At 45.3% G+C, this 20,859-nt stretch overlaps 2 protein-coding genes across 22 annotated transcripts in view; one reads left to right on the top strand and one right to left on the bottom strand.

The window, feature by feature from the left end:
• LOC128106216 (GON-4-like protein) overlaps window positions 1-20,859 on the bottom strand; it is a 125,959-nt gene that overhangs the window by 51,333 nt on the left and 53,767 nt on the right. For 8 of the 18 annotated variants that reach the window (XM_052731559.1, XM_052731563.1, XM_052731548.1 and 5 more), the window contains exon 3: window positions 2,814-3,005. The exons of 1 other annotated variant lie outside the window; for it this stretch is intronic. In XM_052731559.1, coding sequence (XP_052587519.1) covers window positions 2,814-3,005 — 192 coding nt within the window. Of the gene's footprint in view, window positions 1-1,073; window positions 1,098-2,813; window positions 3,006-11,545; window positions 12,077-12,286; window positions 13,876-17,227; window positions 17,252-20,859 lie in introns of those variants that run through there. 9 more of the 18 variants (XM_052731549.1, XM_052731560.1, XM_052731555.1 and 6 more) reach the window with 8 other exon arrangements.
• LOC128106228 (synaptotagmin-11-like) overlaps window positions 16,132-20,859 on the top strand; it is a 30,756-nt gene continuing 26,028 nt past the window's right edge. For 2 of the 4 annotated variants that reach the window (XR_008216629.1, XM_052731578.1), the window contains exon 1: window positions 16,132-16,438. Coding sequence is in view for 3 of the 4 variants with exons in the window: in XM_052731578.1 (XP_052587538.1) it covers window positions 16,405-16,438 (34 nt within the window). In the remaining variant the exon portion in view is untranslated. The remainder of the gene's footprint in view (window positions 16,439-20,859) is intronic. The other 2 variants (XM_052731576.1, XM_052731577.1) reach the window with 1 other exon arrangement.

Here is a 20,859-nt window from a genome sequence, read left to right as displayed (position 1 = left end):
CCAGCACTTGGGAAGCAGAGGCAGGAGGATCTCTGTGAGTTCGAAGGTCAGACTGGGCTACAGAGGGAGTTCCAGGACAGCCAGGCCTATACAAACAAACCCTACCAAAGAAAAAGAAAGAAAAGAAAAGAAAGGGAGGGGAGGGGAGGGGAGGGGAGGGGAGGGGAGGGGAGGGGAGGGGGAGGGGAGGGGAGGGAAAAAGTAACTAAAGACAAGAAGAAGGTCTGAGTGGAAAAGACTAAGGACCATAAATAAAAGAGTGAAATGTTGGGTCCCAGACAGACAGAACTGAAACAAAAGACAGCTAATAGAAAACTAAAGAAATATCCAAACAAAACATGTGGGTTCCGCAGGAGTCTAAGTTCTGATCATCATACACTGGCCAAGCACGGTGACATGTGCTTGTTTGTAACTCCAGCTTTCATGAGGCACAGAACTGTCACAAGTCCAGCTGGACTACATAGTGATCCTCTCCCCTCAAAGATTATATAATATGTGGGGTCAACTGGACGGCTGAGCAGGTAAGAGCAATTGCCATGAAGGCCTGACGAGCTGAGTTAGATGCTCAGATCGCACAGAGAGATTAATTTTGGTTATTTGCAACAAGGTCTTAATAAATAGATCAGGCTGGCCTTGAATTCACAGAGATTTGCCTGTGAGTGAGTATTAGAATTAAAGGCTTGCTCACCACATCCAGCTGAAAACAAGAATCTTAATTTTTACCACAAAACAAACTCACATGGTAAAAAGCCAAACTGTAAAATTTCTAGAAGACAAGGGAAAACATTTTGTGATCTTAGAGTAGGTAAAGATTTCTTTTTCTTTCTCTCTTTTTTTTTTTTTTTTTGGTTTTTGGTTTTTGGTTTTTAGAGACAGGGTTTCTCTGTGTAGTTTCGGTGCCTGTCCCGGATCTCACTCTGTAGACCAGGCTGGCCTCGAACTCACAGAGTTCCACCTGGCTCTGCCTCCCAAGTGCTAGGATTAAAGGCGTGCGCCACCACTGCCCAGCTAAGATTTCTTGAGAGAAGTCATAAAAAGCATAATAAATAAAAGAAAAAAATGTATAAACTCACCTTCAATTAAAAAAAAGAGAAAAGTCCCATTGGACACAAAGGGGACTCTGCAGGTAATGGCACTTGCTGTGAAGTCTGACAATTTGAGTTCAACCCCCAAGACCTACACATAGAGAAAGACAACTTCTGATACACTGTCTTCTGACTTCATACGTATGCATGGCCAGAGTGCCCACACACATACATGTATATGCACAAAAATGAATAATTATTTGAAAAATTAAAAAAACAAAAAACTTGTATCCCTTAATTTAAAAATAAAATAAAAAAGTAAGGGCTAGAGAGATGGCTGAAATGTTAACAGCACTTGTTGTTCATACAGAGGATCCAAGTTCAGACACAGACATCTGGCAGTCCACCACACCCTAACTCCAGCTCCAAAGCATCCAATAACCTCTTATGGCCTCCAGAGGCACCCACATATATACAGCAGGCGCGCACAAGACACACACACACACACACACACACACACACCAAGTAGACTCTTATTAGTTTAAGGTCAGCCTGGTCTACATTATGAGTTATAGACCAGCTAGTGCTACATAGTGTTACCCTTATTCAAAATAAATAAATAAATAAATAAATAAATAAATAAATACTCTTTTTTTAAAAATTAAATCTCAGCTGTGTGTTCAATTCCAGTACTCAGGAGGCAGAGGCACGTGGATTTCTGTGAGTTTGAGGCTAGCCTGGTCTACAGTGAGTTCCAGGACAGCTAGAGCTACATATCAGAGAGACCCTAGCTGAAATAGACAGATAGATAGATAGATAGATAGATAGATAGATAGATAGATAGATAGATAGACAGAAAGAAAGAAAGAAAGAAAGAAAGAAAGAAAGAAAGAAAGAGAAAGAAACAGAGAAAGAAGAGAAGAAGAAAGGAAGGGAGGGAAGGAGGGAGGGAGGGAGGAGGGAGAGGGAGAGAGAGAGAGAAAGAAAGGAAGGAAGGAAGGAAGGAAGGAAGGAAAGAAAGAAAGAAAGAAAGAAAGAAAGAAAGAAAGAAAGAAAGAAAGAAAGAAAGAAAGAAAGAAAGACAGAAAGACAGACAGACAATCTTAGTGCAAGGGAAACTAAGACAGCAGTTTCTTAAATTCCGGGACACCTTGGCTATCCATGTGAAACCCTATGTTAAAAAAAAAAGTGTTGGGATCCCAGATATGCAGCACCACATCTGCAGATTGAACATTTCCTATAAAGCTCAGCACCCACTTACCATGATTTCCAAACACTCCTAATAACCTAAACAAGAACAAATTAAAATGCTGGTAATATGGCTCAGGGGTAAAATGCTTTAAGGCTAACATACAGAAGTTCTAGGTTTAATTTCCAAAACAAAAAGAAAAGTGAAACAAAATATTCAAACAACAATCTACAATTTTAGGCAGTATGAATGAATTTCATACATAAAACACGGAGTGGAAAACAACCACCCAAAGCAAATATATCTAATCCAATTCATTTTATAAAGACAAAGAGGCTGAATGAACACATGCTAGTAGAAGTCAGGATTTTTACTACCAAGGTGTTCAACCAGTAACTGAAAGGGAAGACAAGGCTGATCTCTAGAAAGAGCTCCAGATGCTGCCATTACCCTGACAGAAATCTGCTAGCTGATGTGTGCAGTCACTATACAAATTATATATATATATATATTATAAGCTTCAACAGTCTATTGCTTTAATGCTGCTACAACTGTTTTTGTTTTGTTCTGTTTTAATTAAAAAGAAAAAGAAAGCCTACCCATTGGAATAAAGAGTCCACCATCCTCCATCTCTTCCTCAGTTTGGTGAACCAGAGTTCTGAGTGGCTTTTCTTGTGGAAAGGCAGAACCATCTGGCTGGAATGGTTTCCTAGGCTGGGCTCCTGGTTTTGCAGATTGGCTGCCAGATGACAACAAAGGTAATTCCCCTCCAGAATGCATCTGAAGTTTTCCTAGAAGAATCGCAAACACTGCTCCACACTCCGCTCATTCTTAATCATTTTCTAGTGCAGAATTAGCATCTTTTCCTAAGATCTTTATGTTAGACATCTTCATGAAGCATACTATACACATAGGCTTTCCTTTGCTTCAAGATAGGCTCCAAAACAAGTAATGAAATGAAAACTGAGATCCAAATTATTCATCTATAATTCACAGAATGAACTAAATAACTGCTATGACATTTTAAATTCAAATATGCTTTGAACTCTGTGTTTTCCTAAGAAAAATGAGACCATGGGTTGGGGATTTAGTTCAGTGGTAGAAAGTAAGCCTAGTACATATGACTGCTCTGGGTTCAATTCACAACACCAAGAAACAGATCATTATAGGGTAGAAGGTATTAGATGACAAAGGGACAGTTATTTAGAGTTGACCATGACATTTTATCAACTGTAAAAGATATAAAAATGTCCAAAGTAGGAGCTGAAGAGATGGATCAGAGGTTAAGATCACTGGCTATTCTTGCAGAGGACCCAAATTCAATTCCCAGCACCCATATTGCAGCTCACATCCACCTGTAACTCCAGTTGCAGGTGATCTAATGTTCTCTTCTAATCAGGTATACATAAGGCATCCACCTGATTTACAGATATAAATCAGTAGTGGTTTTAATGACAATGAACCCCAAAGGCTCATATATTTGCATGCTTAGTCCTCAGTTGGTGACATATTTGAGAAGGATTTAAAGGACTAGGAAGTGCAGCCTTGTTGGAGGAAGAGTGTCACTGGGGGTGGGCTTTGAGGTTTCACAAAAACCCATGCCAGGCCCAGCGGCTCTCTTCCTGTGGATCAGAAATGTAAAGTTCTCAGCTATGCTACAGCACCATACTGGCATGCATGCTGCCATACGCCCCACCCCAACAAGATGATAATGGACTAACCTTCTGAAACTATAAGCAAGGCCCCAAATACAGACTTTCTTTTATAAGAGCTGCGTTTGTCAGAGTGTTTCTTCACAGCAACAGAAACACTAACTAGGACAGACATAAAAACTTAAAAATTTGTACAAAGGTCTCCCATGGGAGTCAGCAGAGCCTGGCACATTTAGCTGAGGCAGGTCTAAGCCCCTCCTCCCTGCGCCAAGGCTGTACAAAGTGTCTCACTATAGGCACTAGGTTTCAAAAAGCCGGATCATGCACTAGGGACAGGTCCCAGTTCCACTGCCTGGTGGATTGGGGGGGTGGGGGTGGGAGGAGGGAGGGCAGGGGAATCTGTGACTGATGTGTAGGATGAATGGAAAATTTCTTAATTTAAAAAATAAATAAATACAAATATATTTGAGTTAAAAAACTGTACAAAGGAAACAATGTCTGAGGCATCCTGGTACACAGCTATCGCCCTAGCACTGGGGAGGCTGAAGCAGAACATTGGGCTACACAGCAAAATTAGGTCTCAAAAAAAAAGCAAAACAAACCTACCTGACTCTAAATCAATTTTACAGAACAAATGAATTAACATACCATGATTCATTAAATGCATACTATCAAAAAGAAACATGAAAATCCACTTGTTAAACAGGCATTCTGTGGCATGACTGTGATCCTATCACTTGGGAAGTCACATTGAGAGGATCACTGTAAATTAGAGGCCAGTCTACTCTACATATGGAGTTTCAGGAGAGAGAAAAAAGAAATCGAGTGGTGGCAGAAAGAAGATGAGTATGTTAGGTGGCACATGCCTTTGTGGGAGGCAGAAGAAGGTGGATCGCTGGAGTTGCAGGCCAGTCTGACTATAAAGTGACTGTTTCACGAGAGGGACAGAGAGACAGAGAACCAGATGAAGAGGAAGGCAGAGAAAGAGTACTCTGGGAGATGCCCTTTGATTTTCAAACTCTTACCTGCACTAACAAACACGAGCACACAAATAAACAAAAACAAGAGTTTGGCATGCCTTTAACCCAACACTGGGAAAGCAGAGGCAGTTGGTTCTTTGAGTTCCAGGTCAGCCTGGTCTACAGAGTTAGTTCTAGGCAGCAAAACTATACAGTGAGAACCTGTCTTTAAAAATACTTTCTTGCCCAGCACTGGTGGCGCACGCCTTTAATCCCAGCACTTGGGAGGCAGAGGCAAGCGGATCTCTAAGTCTGAGGTCAGCCTGGTCTACAAAGCATGTTTCAAGATAGGTGCCAGAGCTACACAGGGAAACCCTGTCTCAAAAAACCTGAAATAATAATAATTTCTATTGAGATTAGTCAAGTGCAGGAGTGAGAAGACGCAAAGTGTAGAACAGGAGCTCAGTCTGTAACAGACTGTGAACATCAACTGAGATAACTTACTTCCTCAGCCCAGAAAATAAATTCTGAAAGTGAAAACAGATAAACGTAAATAGAAACTAATGTTTTAAAAGAAAGAAAAGAATACATCAATACTCGCATGTAGACAAACTACCCTGAGACATACCCAAGGAGCCTCTACACGGGATCAGAGGGAAAGAATGGAGGGCAGGAGGCAGAGCAGGGGCTGCAGAAGTGCACATCACTTCACGAGAACAAGGGGAGGTGTCTATGCTCACTGAATTCTCTACTCATTTGCTTGGGGTTTCCTTGGGGAGAGTGGTTTGTTTGGTTTTATTTTGATGTTTGGGTTGTGAGTCTAGCCTTTAATGGCTGAACTCTCCAGTCCTTATTTTTATTTTGAGACAAGGTCTCCCTACATAGCTGAAGCTGGCCAGGAAACAGTCTCCCGCCTCAGCTTCCCAAAGGCCAACACTGCAGGATCATGCCACCACAGCTGGCTACTTTATACATTTCTGAAATGGTTTGTGTGCTTGCATAGTCTCCAGTTAAACTTCTGTTTTCAAAAGGGGACCAAGTGTCAGTGGAGATGTAGCTTAGTTGGGAGAGTCCTTGAATGTCGTGCATGAGGCCCTGGACTGGAAAACTGGGACTGCTGCTCATGCCTGTAAGCCCAGCACAAGGAAGGTAAAGGCAGAAGCATCACAAGTTCAAAGCCAGCCTAGGCTACACACAGAGTTCAAGGCCAGCCTGGGCTTATAAGACACTCAGGAGGCAGACGCAGGTAGATCTCTGTGAGGTCGAGGCCAGCCTGGTCTACAAAGTGAGTTCCAGGACAGTCAAGGCTGTTTCACAAGGAAACCGTGTCTCAAAAAAAATAAACAAAAAAAAAGGGAAAGAAAGAAAGAAAGAAAGAAAGAAAGAAAGAAAGAAAGAAAGAAAGAAAGGAGAAAGAAAGAAAGGAGAAAGAAAGAAAGAAAAGAAAGACTGTCTCAAAAAAGGTAACCAAACTCACTATCCTCAATTGAAACACACATTCCATGGCCATCTAGATAGCTCTGGAGGTTAAGGGCACTTACAGCCTATTCTAAAGATCAAGTTAGGCTTCCAGCACCCACATGGCAGCTCACAAGTGTCCTTAATTCCCAATCCAGGTGATCAAACACCCCCTTCTGGCCTCTGGGGACAAGATGTGAATGTGGTGCTTTACACACGAGCAGGAAATAAAAGACAAAACAAGAAAAACCCAGCATAACTAGACACAGTGATGCACACCTGTAATTCCAGGACTCAAAGCTGAGAAAGGGTGGTTGGCAGTTTTTAAGAGGCTATACTGTGAGCCCTAAGCTCAAAGGAGAAAACAGAAACATACATCTTTCACAATCTTTTGAATTATTATCATATCAACAGCTTTAGTTTCACCTGGTAAAAACATGCTCCTAAATCAGATCATTACCCCCAACAAAAAGAAAAATAGCCTTTATTTTAAATAACCACTCAATCCTTAACACTTGTTTCTGCCTCCCTTTGTTTATAGAGTCCAAGGTCCCCTCTAGTGACAACATGCTACAGGCTTTGCTCAACAAGGACTGCAGCAGTAACTGCTTCCTAATCCATCAGGGACTCGCAAAATGGCTCAGCAGGTCAAAGTTGACTGCAACCAAGGCAGACAACCCGAGTTTGCTCCCCAGAACCCATATAGTGGAAGGAGAGAAGTGCTCTCAGTTATGTCTAGCCTGGGATACACAGTGAGTTCAAGGCCAGCTCAGGCTGGAAACAGCTAACAGTAACTCTCCCAAATACTGACATTACAAGTATGTGTCACACATTTGTCCTGCTTTCATTCTTTCTTTCTTTTGGTTTTTATGATACATACCCTCAACTGTCCAAGAATGTACTATATACACCAGACTTGCTTCAAACTCACAGACATCTGCCTGACTCTGCCTCCTGAGTGCTGGGAATAAAGGAATGTCCCACCATGCCCAGCTCTATATTTTGTTCTCCAAGCCAGGTCTCACATAACCCAGGCTGATCTCAAAGTCACTATGTAACCAAAGATGACCTTGAATTCCATCCCCAAGTGGTGGACTTCCAGTTATGGGTCACCACACCCACACCATGCCTTTTCTTGAGACTGAGTCTTGCAGCGTAATCCTGACTGGCCTCTAACTTTCAGCAATCCTCCTACCTCGGCCTCCTGAGTGCCTGGATTACAGGCAAACACCATCATGCCTGACTCTATCTTTGAAAATACATGACAGAACCTTTACATCCATATAAACATTGTCCTTCAAGTACACGTGTCCAGGCTGACAGCAGAGCTTCCTCCATGGGGACTTGTGCTGCCTGGAACTACTCCAAATTACCCAACAATTTTGATTTGGTTTTATGAGGCAGGGGCTCCTGTTCAGGCTGGCATCAAAAAACACACACAGCCAAGGATGCGCTAGAACTCCTAATCCCCCTGTCTCTGCCTCCTCAAGGCTGAGATTTACAAATGCACTCCACCACACCCAGGTTTCTGCCTTGTTGAGGCTTGAAACCAGAACTTCATGAACGCTAGACAAGCACTTTAGGAACTCAGCTACCTGCCCAGCCCTTAATTGTCCTTTCTTTTAATACAGTGTTTGAGTGTGTGTGTGTGTGTGAGTGTCTGTCTGTCTGTCTGTCTGTCTGTAAGCTCACAAACATGTGAATATAGGTGCCTGCAGCCTAGAGATGGTGTAACTGCTCAACAGCTGTAGTTATAGGTTCTTGTCAGCAACTCAAAATAGGTGCTGGGAATTGAACTTGGGTCCTTTGAAAGAGGAGTATGTGCTCTTAACCATTGAGCCATCTCTCCAGGCCCTAGTTACTCTTTTTAAATTGACTCATATAGACTAATGTCCCTCCCTCCCTGTCTCTTCCTTCTCTGTATCACAAAATCATCCACTGCACAAAGTTCCTTTTCTTTCAAACTTTCTTCCTCTCACTTGTCACACTGCTTTTTAAAACCCCTAAAGACCTCCAAATTCCTTTCTTTATAAATACCCTTGGGGACTAAGGTGGATGCTCAGCCCTGATAAGCACTGGCTGCTCTTCTAGAGGACCCAGGCTTGATTCGAAGCACCCACATGGCAGCCCACACTGCAGCTGAAACTCGGGCTTCCAGGGAATCTTCGACACGTCCTTTTGGCTTTCGTGGGCACCAGGCAAACATGTAGTGTACACACATATATGCAGACAAAAGACCCACACGCATAAAATAATTGTTTTATTAAGGGGGGGTGGCTCAGCAGTTAAGAGCACATTTCTATTCTTCTACAGGAGCCAAGTTCAGTTCCCAGCACTCACATGGCAGTTCACAACCATCTGGAAATCCACTTCCAGGTTATGTGACACCCTCTTCTGATCTCTCTTAGCCACCAGGCATGAACATAAGTGCACAATAACTGCACAAACATACATGCGGACAAAACACTCATACGAAGAAAATAAAATACATTAATAGTTTTTACGATGTAATTAAAATTTAAGTAAAACCAAAACCAAAAGAGCTAGCTGTTGAAAGAGATCAGAGGGAGAAACACGGCTGAGCTGGGGTTGTAGCTCATATCAGAGCATGCTCAGAACACAAGAGGCCCTAGACTAGATCCCGAGCACCGAAAATAAACAGACTGTTGGAGACTGAGCCCAGGCTTGACGGATACTACAGAGCATTGTGTTGCTGAGCCTCACCTGCAGTCCAAACACTAACTTCCTCTCAAGATTTGTCTCAATTAACAGAGATTTCACCCTATAACTATTTGGCATATGTCAGAATAAAAAAAAAAAAACCATAATTTAAAACAGAAAAAACAAAAACTGTATACTCTATTATTTTAAATAGTTGTAATTATGAGTGATCACACACACATACACCTCACCCCTCACTGAGGTTCAAATCCAGGACCATGAAAATGTAAAGCAACAATCCCCTACTATTGACCTATATCCCATACATCTCAGCACTTGGCTTCTGATAGTGCATTACTGTGTAATCTGGCTTCAAATTCACATATGGAATTAAACAATTTATGTACGTTTTGGAAAATATTGAAAACTACAAATAAATAAATTCATCCAATCAAGCCTGGTAGCATATTGGCAGATTATGGCTAGCTGGTCCAGGTGGCAGCCTCCCATGGTCTAGCAGCTTATATCACTATCTTGGCAACATGGAGCTGCCTCCCTCCAGCAGAACTTCCTGCCTCTACCTGCACTTATCTGAAAAATGTCTCCGGGGCCTGGAGGACTGACCTTATCCAAAAGCTGTCTCTAAACCAGATGGCTGATTCGTCTTTTGCTTGACCCCTGGCACAGATCCCTGCTAAGACTTGAGCTAGGATCTCTGATATAGAAACATACAGCGGGGCGGTGGTGGCGCACGCCTTTAAACCCAGCACTTGGGAGGCAGAGCCATGCGGATCTCTGTGAGTTCGAGGCCAGCCTGGGCTACCAAGTGAGTTCCAGGAAAGGCACAAAGCTACACAGAGACACCTGTCTCAAAAAAAAAAAAAAAAAGAAACATACTGCCACATAAAAAGCCTTGTGATAGGAGCCTGCCACTTAATGCAAATTAGGGTTTGACCCAGGCTCTCCAATCCTGTATATTCTTTATATTCTGGAATAAACTTCAGTGACTCACCAAAATCTGTCTTCGGGAGGGCTGTCTCCATTCACGCTTCCAGGCTACCTACAAAGCTTCTGCTGCCCCTTCTACCTCTTTCCCCTCTCGCCCTGATGGCCAACAGGCTGAGAGGGAAAGAGGATCCCCACAGTAATACATACAACATGTAATTATCATACTTTCAGCACTCAGAAGGAAGAGGCAGGACACATTTGTTGAAGGACAGACAGGGCTGAGAAGTGAATTCCAAACCATGCTGACCTACAGTACAAGACCTCCTCTCTGAAAACCCAAAGAAACTGTTTTTAAAGAGAGAGAAACCAATACGAGGCCTGGGACGTGACTCAGAGTGCACGTCCAGCATGTAAAAGCCGCTAATATCAGTATCTGCCACTGCAAAATAACACAGGAAGAGATGGCGCTAACTTTGCTTTCTATTAGAAGGGCTACCTCCTGGAAATGTTCCGAGGCCTCAGCATGAAAATTCATGCTCTTTGCAACGGAACCTAACCTGCCACTTGGAGTCCCCTTTTCCTAATTCTTCTGAGATGTGATGTCACCATCTTCCTCTGCTTGACTCTCTCTACGTGAACTTTTCCTAGCTCAGAGGTCCATGCCATCCACTCTGTCAAATGCAACCTTCAGAGCCTTCAGTCCAAGGGGTCTACATCTCTCGAAAGCCTTTCTCAGTGTCCAAACAATCGTCTTCCACACAGGCAGCTTCAGGAATACACAATTAATAGAGTATTCATAGTCCACCTCTCCAGGAAGGCAGAATAAAGCTTCAGAGTGAAAAGGGGAGGGGGAGGACAGGGAGATGGCTCAGAAATTAAGAGAACTTGCAGCTGTTGCAGAGAAGCCAGGTTTGATTCTGTGAACTCACATGGTGGCTCACAACCATTCATAATGTCAGTTCCAAAGGTTCTGACAAGCTCCTCTGGCCTCCACGGTCACCATGCATGCACATAGGGTATGTGTGTGTATATATATCTCCAAGTGAAATACACATACACATCAATTTTTCTTTAATGGAGAGAGGGTCAATAGCAGAGAATACAGAGTTGGAGAGGAAAAGAAAATCTCAACCCAGTCCAGCAATGGTGGTGCACACCTTGAATCCCAGCACTCAGGAGGTACAGCCAGGCAGATCTCTGTGAGTTCGAGGCCAGCCTGGTCTACAGAGGGAGATCCAGGACAGGCATCAAAACGACACAGAGAAACCCTGTCTCAAAAAAATAAAACAAAAAAAAAAAAAAAAAGAAAAAAAGGGAGAGAGAGAAAAGAAAATCGTGATCCAATCAAAAGGTTCACTATTAGTGCTTAATGAGCACAACAGTCCCAGTTCCAAGTCCACACCACAGCAATTTCCCTTCCAGAAACACTTCTCTGTAAAGGCAACACAGAGATCAAACACAGCCAGAGGCAGTAGCCAAGGCCTTTAATCCCAGCACTTGGGAGGAAGAGGCAGGCGGCTCTCTGTGACTTTGGGGCCAGAGTGGGCTCAATAGTGAGATCTAGGACAGCCAGGGCTATGCAGAGAGACCCTGTCTCAAAACAAGGAAAGAAAAGAACCAAGTGGCCCAGGTTACCAAGACCTTTCCCCTTACCTCCTCCTGCCTTGACTTCTTCACCAGGCTCTCCTGAAGGAGGTTCCACTGTGACAGGGTGATCCCCTCGGTCTTCTCTGGTCACCAGCCCAGGCTGGAAGGCAGTTTTCTTCGCTTTCTTTGAGCCTGTGGCCGGGAGTCTCCCTTTATCGATGTGTACAGAAAGGGAGTGAGAAGACTCCAAGGATGGAAGGGCGATTTCCTGAGGGATGGCTACGTCAATAGCTTCCAAAACCGGTAAGTTTCCATGCTGGGTGAGCATCTTAGAGCTTAGAGACGGATCCTCCATGCTGAGCTGGTTTTCTACATCATGCATGGAGTGCAGCTCGGGGCACACTGCACTCTCATGACCTGGACCCCAGGACAGGGACTCTGACCCCAAGTCTTTAAGCTGGTCGGACTCTGGCTTCACAGCTGACTCTAGGTCCAAATCATCTCCTTCCTGGTCATCCCCCTGCTGCACAGACTCTGTCACTGTGGCTCTTCTCTTTTTACAGGGCAACATTTTACAAGTCCCACTTCTGTTCCATCCTAAAACAATACAAGGCAAGTCCTTATCACCTCAGTAGGAGTAACAGTAATAACAGTTGTTCAATTATCATTTCACCATCCCCAAGAAAAACAATGAACATAGTATTTCACACCAAAGGCCTAGGAATTTTAGGGGAGGATGAAAAACTGATTACAGTAGCTCAGCTCAGATTCCACACCAGATAGTATGTTACCTTAACTAAATGTTACCTTAATCTCTTAAGCTTCTCATACCTCGGCCTTGAAGTGATGGTGCAGGCCTCTATTCCCAGCCTAGGAAGAGAGGCAGGTGGATGTCACAGTTCACTGACAGCCTGGTCTACACAGTAAGTTCTAGGCCAGCCTGGAACTGGCCACGTGTCCTCACATTCAAATACCCACAGACACACATGTAATCCAAAACTAAAAAGTAAATCTTACAGTATCACATACCACTTCTGCAATATCTTTGTCTTCATCCTCAAGAATATGAACTTAGAAAGGGCATCCTTAACTGGTGTCTCCAGTATCCCACACCAGGTGGGTACTATAGTCACACAGTGACCGTTCTCTGAAGAGATGAATGAATGAAAGTGGGATTAAAGTGCTCTTAAACAATGCTGTACTGCATTTGCACCAAGCACTCAGCATTTACATAGGTGCTAGAGGGTGGCTTCCAACTTGCTATGTAGTTCAGGGAGACCTTGAACTTGTGATCCTGCTGACTCCACTTACAGGTCCTACCGCAGCCCGTTTTATGAGGGGGGAACCAAGAGCTTTATGCATGTAAGGCAAGCACTCTACCATCTGAGTACATCCCCAGCCTCTAGATGAATCCTTCTATGCAGAAAACATTACTTTCATGAGAAGGTCCAAGGACAGAATAAGCATCACTGGCAACCTTCAAGTCTGAAAGATCATTCAACAGTACTATAGGAAACAGGCAGGCTTAAAAACAACATTCACACCGGGCGGTGTTGGCGCAGGCCTTTAATCCCAGCACCAGGAAGGCGATTCTTTTTGGTTCGAGGCCAGCAGGGTCTACAGAGCGCATTCCAGGATAATACGCCAAAGCTACACATAGAAACCCTATCTAGGGGTGGGGGGGAGGTCGGGGTCGCTATGACTCAGAGTTTGAGCTATAAAGCTAACCTTAAGCCTGCGCAATTCACGCTCTCTAGGGCATGAAGGGAGGACCTCCCCGTAACAGCCCAGGTTCTTATCTCAAACCAGAGAGAATATTCGTTGATCCTGTCACGGAGGGTGATAAATGAGTACGGAGGGGCGAGGGAATCACCTAGGCGATTCCTTTATTTCACAGGTGACTTCATGAGGTTCAGGGCGGGGGGAGCAGCCAGGCGCTGTTCGGTCAGAACTGTGCGGAGATCGCTCCAAGAGCTTCAAACACCAGAAGCTTCAAGAGTCGGCTCCTTGGAGACCAAGAGGTAGACCGACAGAATGAATGAACGCCAATCCCTGAGCCGTCCCCCGCTCAGGGCGGCGGGGGCCGTCCGGAACACCACCTCAGAGGGCGACCTAGCTGCGCTCTCCTCCGCGCTCAACACTTGCCCAAGTGCGCACCACCACTCGCACCCCGGCTACCCGATTCCCTTCACGCACCGCGCACCCAGCCTCGGAGCAGACGGCCCTCATCCTGGCCAGCCTCCGCCCCGGAGGCCCACGTCTAACGCGCCTCTGCCCGCCCCACCGCACACTACACAGTACCCTCAGACGCGGGCCCGATTCCGCGGAAACGCCGCTTCGCACCAGAGGAAGTAAGGCAACGGCACCGCCGGACGTGCGCGCCCCCGGAGCGCGGAAGTTGGACGTCAAGGAGCATGCGCACAACGAAAGGCGCCATCTTGTTTTAGGGCGTCTTGAAGCCACAGGTCTAATACATCAGTTCAGGAAAAAAGTGACAGAACCCGGCCAGGCAGTGGTGGAGCACGCCTTTAATCCCAGCACTGGGGAGGCAGAGCCAGGCGGATCTCTGTGAGTTCGAGGCCAGCCTGGTCTACAGCGCGAGATCCAGGAAAAGCGCAAAGCTACACAGAGAAACCCTGTCCCGAAAAACCAAAAAAAAAAAAAAGTGACAGAACCCATGGATGGTAAATAGATGATGGTAAGTCGGCAGGCTAGCAGGCAGGCTGGCACCAGGTAGGTCGGCAGAGAGGTAGGTAGGTAGGTAATGAAAGACGTAACTTAGTAGAGGAATCCCAACGCTAAATAAACCCATTGTGGTGGTTCACACCTATAATGTCAGCACTTGAGACTTGGGACGTGGAGGCAGGAATATCAACATTTCAAAGCTATTCTGAACACAAACCTCGCTGTCTTGTCTATAAATAAATACATGAAAGGCACTTCCCTGTCGGGGGTAGTGCTGCATGCCTTCAGTCCCAGCAACTCGGGAGGTAAAGACAAGCACATCGTTAAGTTCGAGGCTAGCCTGGTCTACAGGGCGAGTTCCAGCACAGCCAGGGCTGCTACACAGAGAAACCCTATCACAGAAAAAGAAGAGGAGAAAGGGAGGTAACAGGGAAGGAAAGAAGTAAGGAAGAAAGAAAGAATGAATGCAAGCTCCTAGCTTTCTCTATCTTTAGTTATCTATCCAACTCACAACTGGGTGTTGGGAGTCCATGGTTTAAGTTGACAACTAATCACCCTCCCCACAAAATACCTGGAACATAGGAAGAAAAGAAGAATTCCTAAAATTCAGAACTGTGCTCTAGATTATAAAAACCAAAGGCAGACTTGATCCCAAGGTATGGCAGTTACTCATAACTGCATGATATTCTTCATTGTGCAAAATGTCCTCACATTATCTTAGGGGATTTGGACTCCACGAAAAATCCTGTGGACCAATGGATATTTTTATCACTTTTTCCATTTGGCAGATTCTGGCCCTGATGAGTAGATGAGCCCACAAAAGTACCCAGTTGTCAGCCAAAGTGAGGTATCTGGTATTCCAATCCCAGCTTCTTATGCATTGACCCAGTTCACAATTAATTGCCTCATGTTTTGGGAAATTTTGTGGCTTTTTTTTAAATCCCCAGTGTTGTGATTAAATGTGAGCACCACCACCTTCCTGCGGATTTTAGGTCTTTTGTTATAGCTTTGATTTTTTGATGCAGGGTCTTTCTGTACCCTCAGACTGGTCTTTAACTCATGATCGTCCTGCTTCTGTCCATTTTATCTTTAATCAGTTTCTCAAGTTTAAGGCTCCGTAATTGCCTTCACTGTTTCAGGAACGCACTAAACCAGTAGCAATCATTACTGAAACAGTATAGAATTTTGTTTTTCACAACTTCTGGAACCCAGAAGGTTCGGCTTCCTGTGGTGGTATTGTGTTTCCCAAAATATTGAGCACGCTAATAAACTTTTCTGGAGTCAGAGAACAGAACAGCCACAATATTAAACATAGAAGATAGGCAGTGGTAGCACACGCCTTTAATCCTAGTATTTCAAAGGCAGAAATCCCTCTGGATCTCTGTGAGTTCAAGGCCACAATAGCACACAGCCAGGCATGGTGACTCACGCCTTTAATCCCAGGAAGCTTTCAGGCTTCTAGCAGCAGTTCAGCTGAGACTCATTCTGGATGAGGCCTGAGAAGCTTCCAGTCTGAGGAAACAGGACCAGCTGACGAACTGGCGAGGTGAGGTAGCTGTGGCTTGTTTTGCTTCTCTGATCTTCCAGCATTTACCACAATACCTGGCTCCAGGTTTGATTTTATTAATAAGACCTTCTAAGATTCCTGCTACAGCTTCCCTCTGCATAAAACCAGGCAACTAGAATCACAGCTTCCGTAGACGCTAAAGCGATTCTCTTCCTGCCATTCTGTATTTGGAGGCCTAGCCAAGCCTGTCCTTGACTCTCCTGCCTCACCCACTCGAGTGCTACAGTCACAGGAATACGCGACTGAACTAGCACAACACCTACACTTCTTACTGGCTTTGAAATTCTAGCCCCAACGCCCACAGCCCGTGAATGGGCGGAGCCTCGTCCTGGGGAAAACTCGGCAGTGGGAGGAGCCTCCTCTCGAAGAGCTTCCGGAACTTTTCGGGCAGAGGCGGAGTCTTCTGCCGAGGGCCCTTCGGAAAGAGGCGGAGCCTACCTCGCATCAGGACCAGTCGGACTGCACCTGCATCCTTAGCTCAGAGCATCCCTGGAGCATCTAAGAGGAAAGCGCAGCTAGCAACCAGGGATCGGACTGTCGCAGGGGCAGTCTGCCAGGCACCTTCCCCTCCCCTGATCTGGAGGTCTACGGCCGCGGCCTCGGTACTGACCGAGATTCCCGAAGTTGTCTGACCTCTGCAAAAGTGTTGCTATCAGCAGCCTCTGATTACAACATGGCTGAGATCACAAATATACGCCCCAGCTTTGGTAAGTAGAGTCTGACAAACTGATTTTGAAGCCATCAGGCCAGCGCAAAGCCACATAGCTGAGGGATGGGCGGGCAGTGAAGTCCAGATGGGATCCTTTAATTGCCAGCCCTGCTAGACTCGGGCCTGAGGTGGTGAGTGAGTAGAAGGCAGTGGACAGCGCCTGGATTTCAGCTGTGGGCTGCAGGGGCTGGTAAGGCCCGAGTGCCACCGAGGGTAGGCAAGCCCAGGATGCTAAATCCTTGACCGTACACCGTCCATGGTGCACTGTCAGCACGGCTGGAGGTGAGAAACGGCAAGCACGGGAGGATGTGAACCCCTCCTTCTGGAGGAAGAGAGGTGGGTGGGGTAGGCCGAGCCCTCCCCCTTGGGGCACGCAGGGCGGTGCCCCTTCCTCCCCCTCCTACTTCTGAGGGCTGCAGGAGAGGGAAGTGGCAAGGGGGATGGGGCATCAAGATGGCAGCGTGGAGACTATGGGCTGTGTGGCTGGCAGCCAAGGGAGGCGGAGGCCTCCAGGGAAAGAAGGGTGGGGGAGTGGGGAGCAGAAAGGATGCCACTCCTTAAGCCGGCCAGAGGGTTGCCAGGGCTGGGGTAAAATGCTAGCCCTGCAGGCTTCGTTCTGCACCGTAATGGTCAGGTCCTTCCCGGTGTTACCAAATGGCGCTTGGCGCCGCCGGGTGGAGAGATGACGTGATGTCTATTTCTGAGCCTCCTGGCAGTGCCTAGGCGCTCCTTCCGGGGCCTTTGTTCCCTGTTTCCCTGGTCTGGCTTTTCAAAAAGGGGGACTCACCCGTGCTGGTGCTGGCGGGGGCGGCATTCCTGGCTGGGGGAGGGGCGAGAGAGGCCCGGCCTGGGGGAGGCCGCTTTGTGTACCACAGAAAGCATTACGTCATCTCGGAGCGGCTGGTCCACGACCTAGCCCTCTGGGCTCCAAGAGCAGCCTCACACTCTCTAGGGCAGAAAGTGCAGTGGAAAAGAGGGAGGAAAGAAGACAAGAGAGCCTTGGCCAACTCGTTTCCTCTTGGGGAACTCTTCCATAACGATTGAGGAGAGCGAACTTCTCATGGTGTGCTTCCTGACCACATAAATAAGGAAAAGAAAATTGCCCTGTGATTGGGGTCATCAAGTGAGAGTTGCTGCTAGCCTAGAATTTTCATATTCCTTAAGAGAGCATATCCCTCAGACAATTCAGGTGTGAGCATTAGGTTCCAGAATGTAGGGTGGAGACACAAGCCAGCTTTTAAAAAATAAAAAAATGGCTTTTCTCACTCCCAAGTAAGAGGTATAAAGAATAGAACAGAACCCAATGTTTTGTATTCTCTCAACATACTAAGACATCAGGTCCCAGAGAGCAGCCAGACAATGGATCTTCACCCCTCAGTGCTTGTTCCCAGTTGACCCTAAGGCTGGCTCTCGTTGTATTTCTTCTGCTTTGCCCTCTGATCTATCCTCAGAGTCCTGAGTTCCCCAAACTGAAACCTGTTTTGTGATCGCATGAGAACCCAGGACTTTCTTTGCAATCATTTTCTTCTCACACCCCCTTTCCAGCTGTCCTTTCTCTAATGCAATTCCAGACCCCTTGAAAGTAGAGGAAACAGAGGCCAGCCTTATGCTTTCCTTTAGAGGAGACAGTAGTGGAAGTTGGGGTGGGGTGTCATCCACCTTTTATATACTGTATTTTCTTTAGTCTTAGCATCTCTTCCAGTGTAGGTGTTATTCTGTGCACTCACCAGAGCAGGAGAATGAAGCTTAGAATAAAATAAAGTCCAAATGAACTAGTCCTGGTATCACTACGGTGTGAACCAATGTCTGGCTGCTGCCATAGTTCATTCTGATTCTGCTGTATGACATTGGCCTCAGTGACAGCGAAAGGCTGTTTTGGAAAAGAAGTGTCAGTAATCAGGTCTGAGACTGGAGGAGCAGCCCAGAGGAAGAATGCACGCCTGACAAGGGCAGCCTGGTCTACAGAGTGAGTTCCAGGAAAAGGCACAAAGCTACACAGAGAAACCCTGTCTCGGAGAAAAAAAAAAAAAAAAAGTGGGAGGAGAGAAAGGACTCCCCAATGTTGTCCTGTCCTCCACACATAGACTGTTGGCATGTCACACACACATACATACACACACATGCTGTGCACATAAAGTAATTTTTTTTTCATTTTAAAAACAAAGATTTCAAGGCCAGTTTTGGCCGCACAGCCAGTTTGACACTCTGTCTCTAAAAATAAAAAAATAAAATAAACAACAAAACAAAAATGCTCAGGAGGCTAAAGAGTTAGCTCAGCAGTTAATAGTACTTTTTGCTCTTTTAGAGGACTCAAGTTCAATTCCCAGCATCCACATTAAGGTCACAACCATTATAAATCCAGTCCCAAGAAATTCAATGCCCCCTCTTAGTTTCACAGGCAACAGACCCACACATTGTGCACATGCATGTATGCAGGCTAAACACTCATATACATAAATTAAATAAATACTAAATTAAATTAAAAATATTCTTAAAGAAATAAAATCATCTAAAATTGTTTTAATTCTGATCTAGGCGGAGGCTGATTTATGACTACATCATATGTGTCTCAGATCCCTAGACCCTCCCTCACTTCTGCCTCCTCCAAAGAGAACTGCCAGTCTGACCTTTTCAGTTCTCACAAAGTACTTTAAACACTGAATTATCTATGACTTTGAAATACAGAAAGTACCAATCTTCATCACTATAATTTACAACAACTATATTTGTTGAATCACTCATTCACTCTGTGGATTGGGGGTGAGTGGGACTAACTCAGGTGTCAGTTCTTGCATTTCACCTTCTTTGAGAGAGGGTCTTGTTATACTGGTTTTATTTTTGTTTGTTTTTTTTTTGTTTTTGTTTTTGTTTTTTTGTTTTTTTTTTTTTGGTTTTTCGAGACAGGGTTTCTCTGTAGTTTTGCGCCTTTCCTGGAACTCACTTTGTAGACCAGGCTGGCCTCGAACTCACAGAGATCCTCCTTCCTCTGCCTCCCGAGTGCTGGGATTAAAGGCGTGCGCCACCACCGCCCAGCTGTTTTTTGTTTTTGAGATAAGTCCTCACCATGTTGCTCCAGCTGTCCTTGAATGGGCACAGTAGACCAGGCTGGCCTCAACCTCACAGAGAGCCATCTGCTTCACCATCATACCTGGATGCTTGTTTCTTTCTGTTTTTATTTTGTTTTGTTGAGACAGTTTCTTCTATGTACTTGTGCCTTGAACAAACTGTGTAGACTAGACTAGCCTAAAACTCACAGAAATCCTCCTGCAAGTACGTCTGTGGAGCCGGTACATGCTCATAGAGACCAGGGAAGGGCACCAGATCCCCTACAACTGCAGTCACAGAGGTTGTTAGTTATTCATGGGTGCTGGGCTGGGAATGGAAACTGAGTCCTCTGGAAGAACACCCAGTTCTCCTGACTGCTGAGCCAACTCTCCAGCCCCTAGGCTAGCTTTGAGCTTATAGTGACCTCTTGGTTCAACCTTCGAGTTTCCTTTTCATTTATATGGTTTCCAGGCTCTGCTTTTCTATTGTTTTCAGTGTATTTTAAAATTTTCCAGCTTATTTCTTTATACATGTGTGCATTGGCTTAAGTATGCTTTTAGAAAGTACATGTGGAAGTTGGAAGACTTCCCATCACATAGGTTCAACAGTCTTGCCAGAAAGCACCTTCACCCCGCTTTTGTATCTTTTCCAGGTGTCCCAATTATGCATCATGTAGAGTTTGGACTCTGGTGGAGGCAGGTCAGAAGTTAAGTTCTGTCAATGGCATTTGCCAGTATGTAGTCCTGGGAAGATTTCTCAATTCCCAGGAGCCTTGAAAATAAACCAGGGCCATCCCTGGTCTTATTCAATTATTCAGTGAGTTCTTTGGTTCATACTAAAGTGTCTGTGGGCGTCTAATAAATCCACATTAACACATGTAACTTGGAACAAAAACATGTATTGTTGTCAGTCTGTGCTGGATGTTCTCTGTGGTGACCAGTGCAGATCTAGTTACACCACCTCCTTCCTGTGAGAAGCCCCAACCCTCTTATTTTTTTAAAAGGATCCCACATGGGCCAGACTGTCCTCAAAGTTACTGTCTAATAGAGGATGAGCCTGAATTCTTCCTCCTGCCCTTATTTCCCTAGTACTAGGATTACAGGTATTCACCACCACCACATCCAGTTTTAGCTTTTTTCTTTTGAGATAGGCTCATGTAGTCCAGTAGGACCTCAAACTCACCATGTAGTTAGTCCAAGCTGGCCTTGAACTGCTGACCCTTATGACTCTGCCTCCCTAGTACTGGGATTACAGGCACGCATCACCACATCCAATTGTTTATTCTTACATGTGTATATTATATATTTCTCTCATATGTGTATATTATGTATTTGAGGGGCGGGTGTTGAGACCAATTCTTTCTATGGAGCCCTG

Source organism: Peromyscus californicus, unplaced genomic scaffold (assembly GCF_007827085.1).
Source record: "Peromyscus californicus insignis strain IS unplaced genomic scaffold, ASM782708v3 Scaffold_9__1_contigs__length_137607984, whole genome shotgun sequence".
NCBI lineage: Eukaryota > Metazoa > Chordata > Mammalia > Rodentia > Cricetidae > Peromyscus > Peromyscus californicus.
The sequence above is the reverse complement of the archived record's forward strand: the minus strand, read 5'-3'. Positions and strand labels throughout refer to the sequence as shown.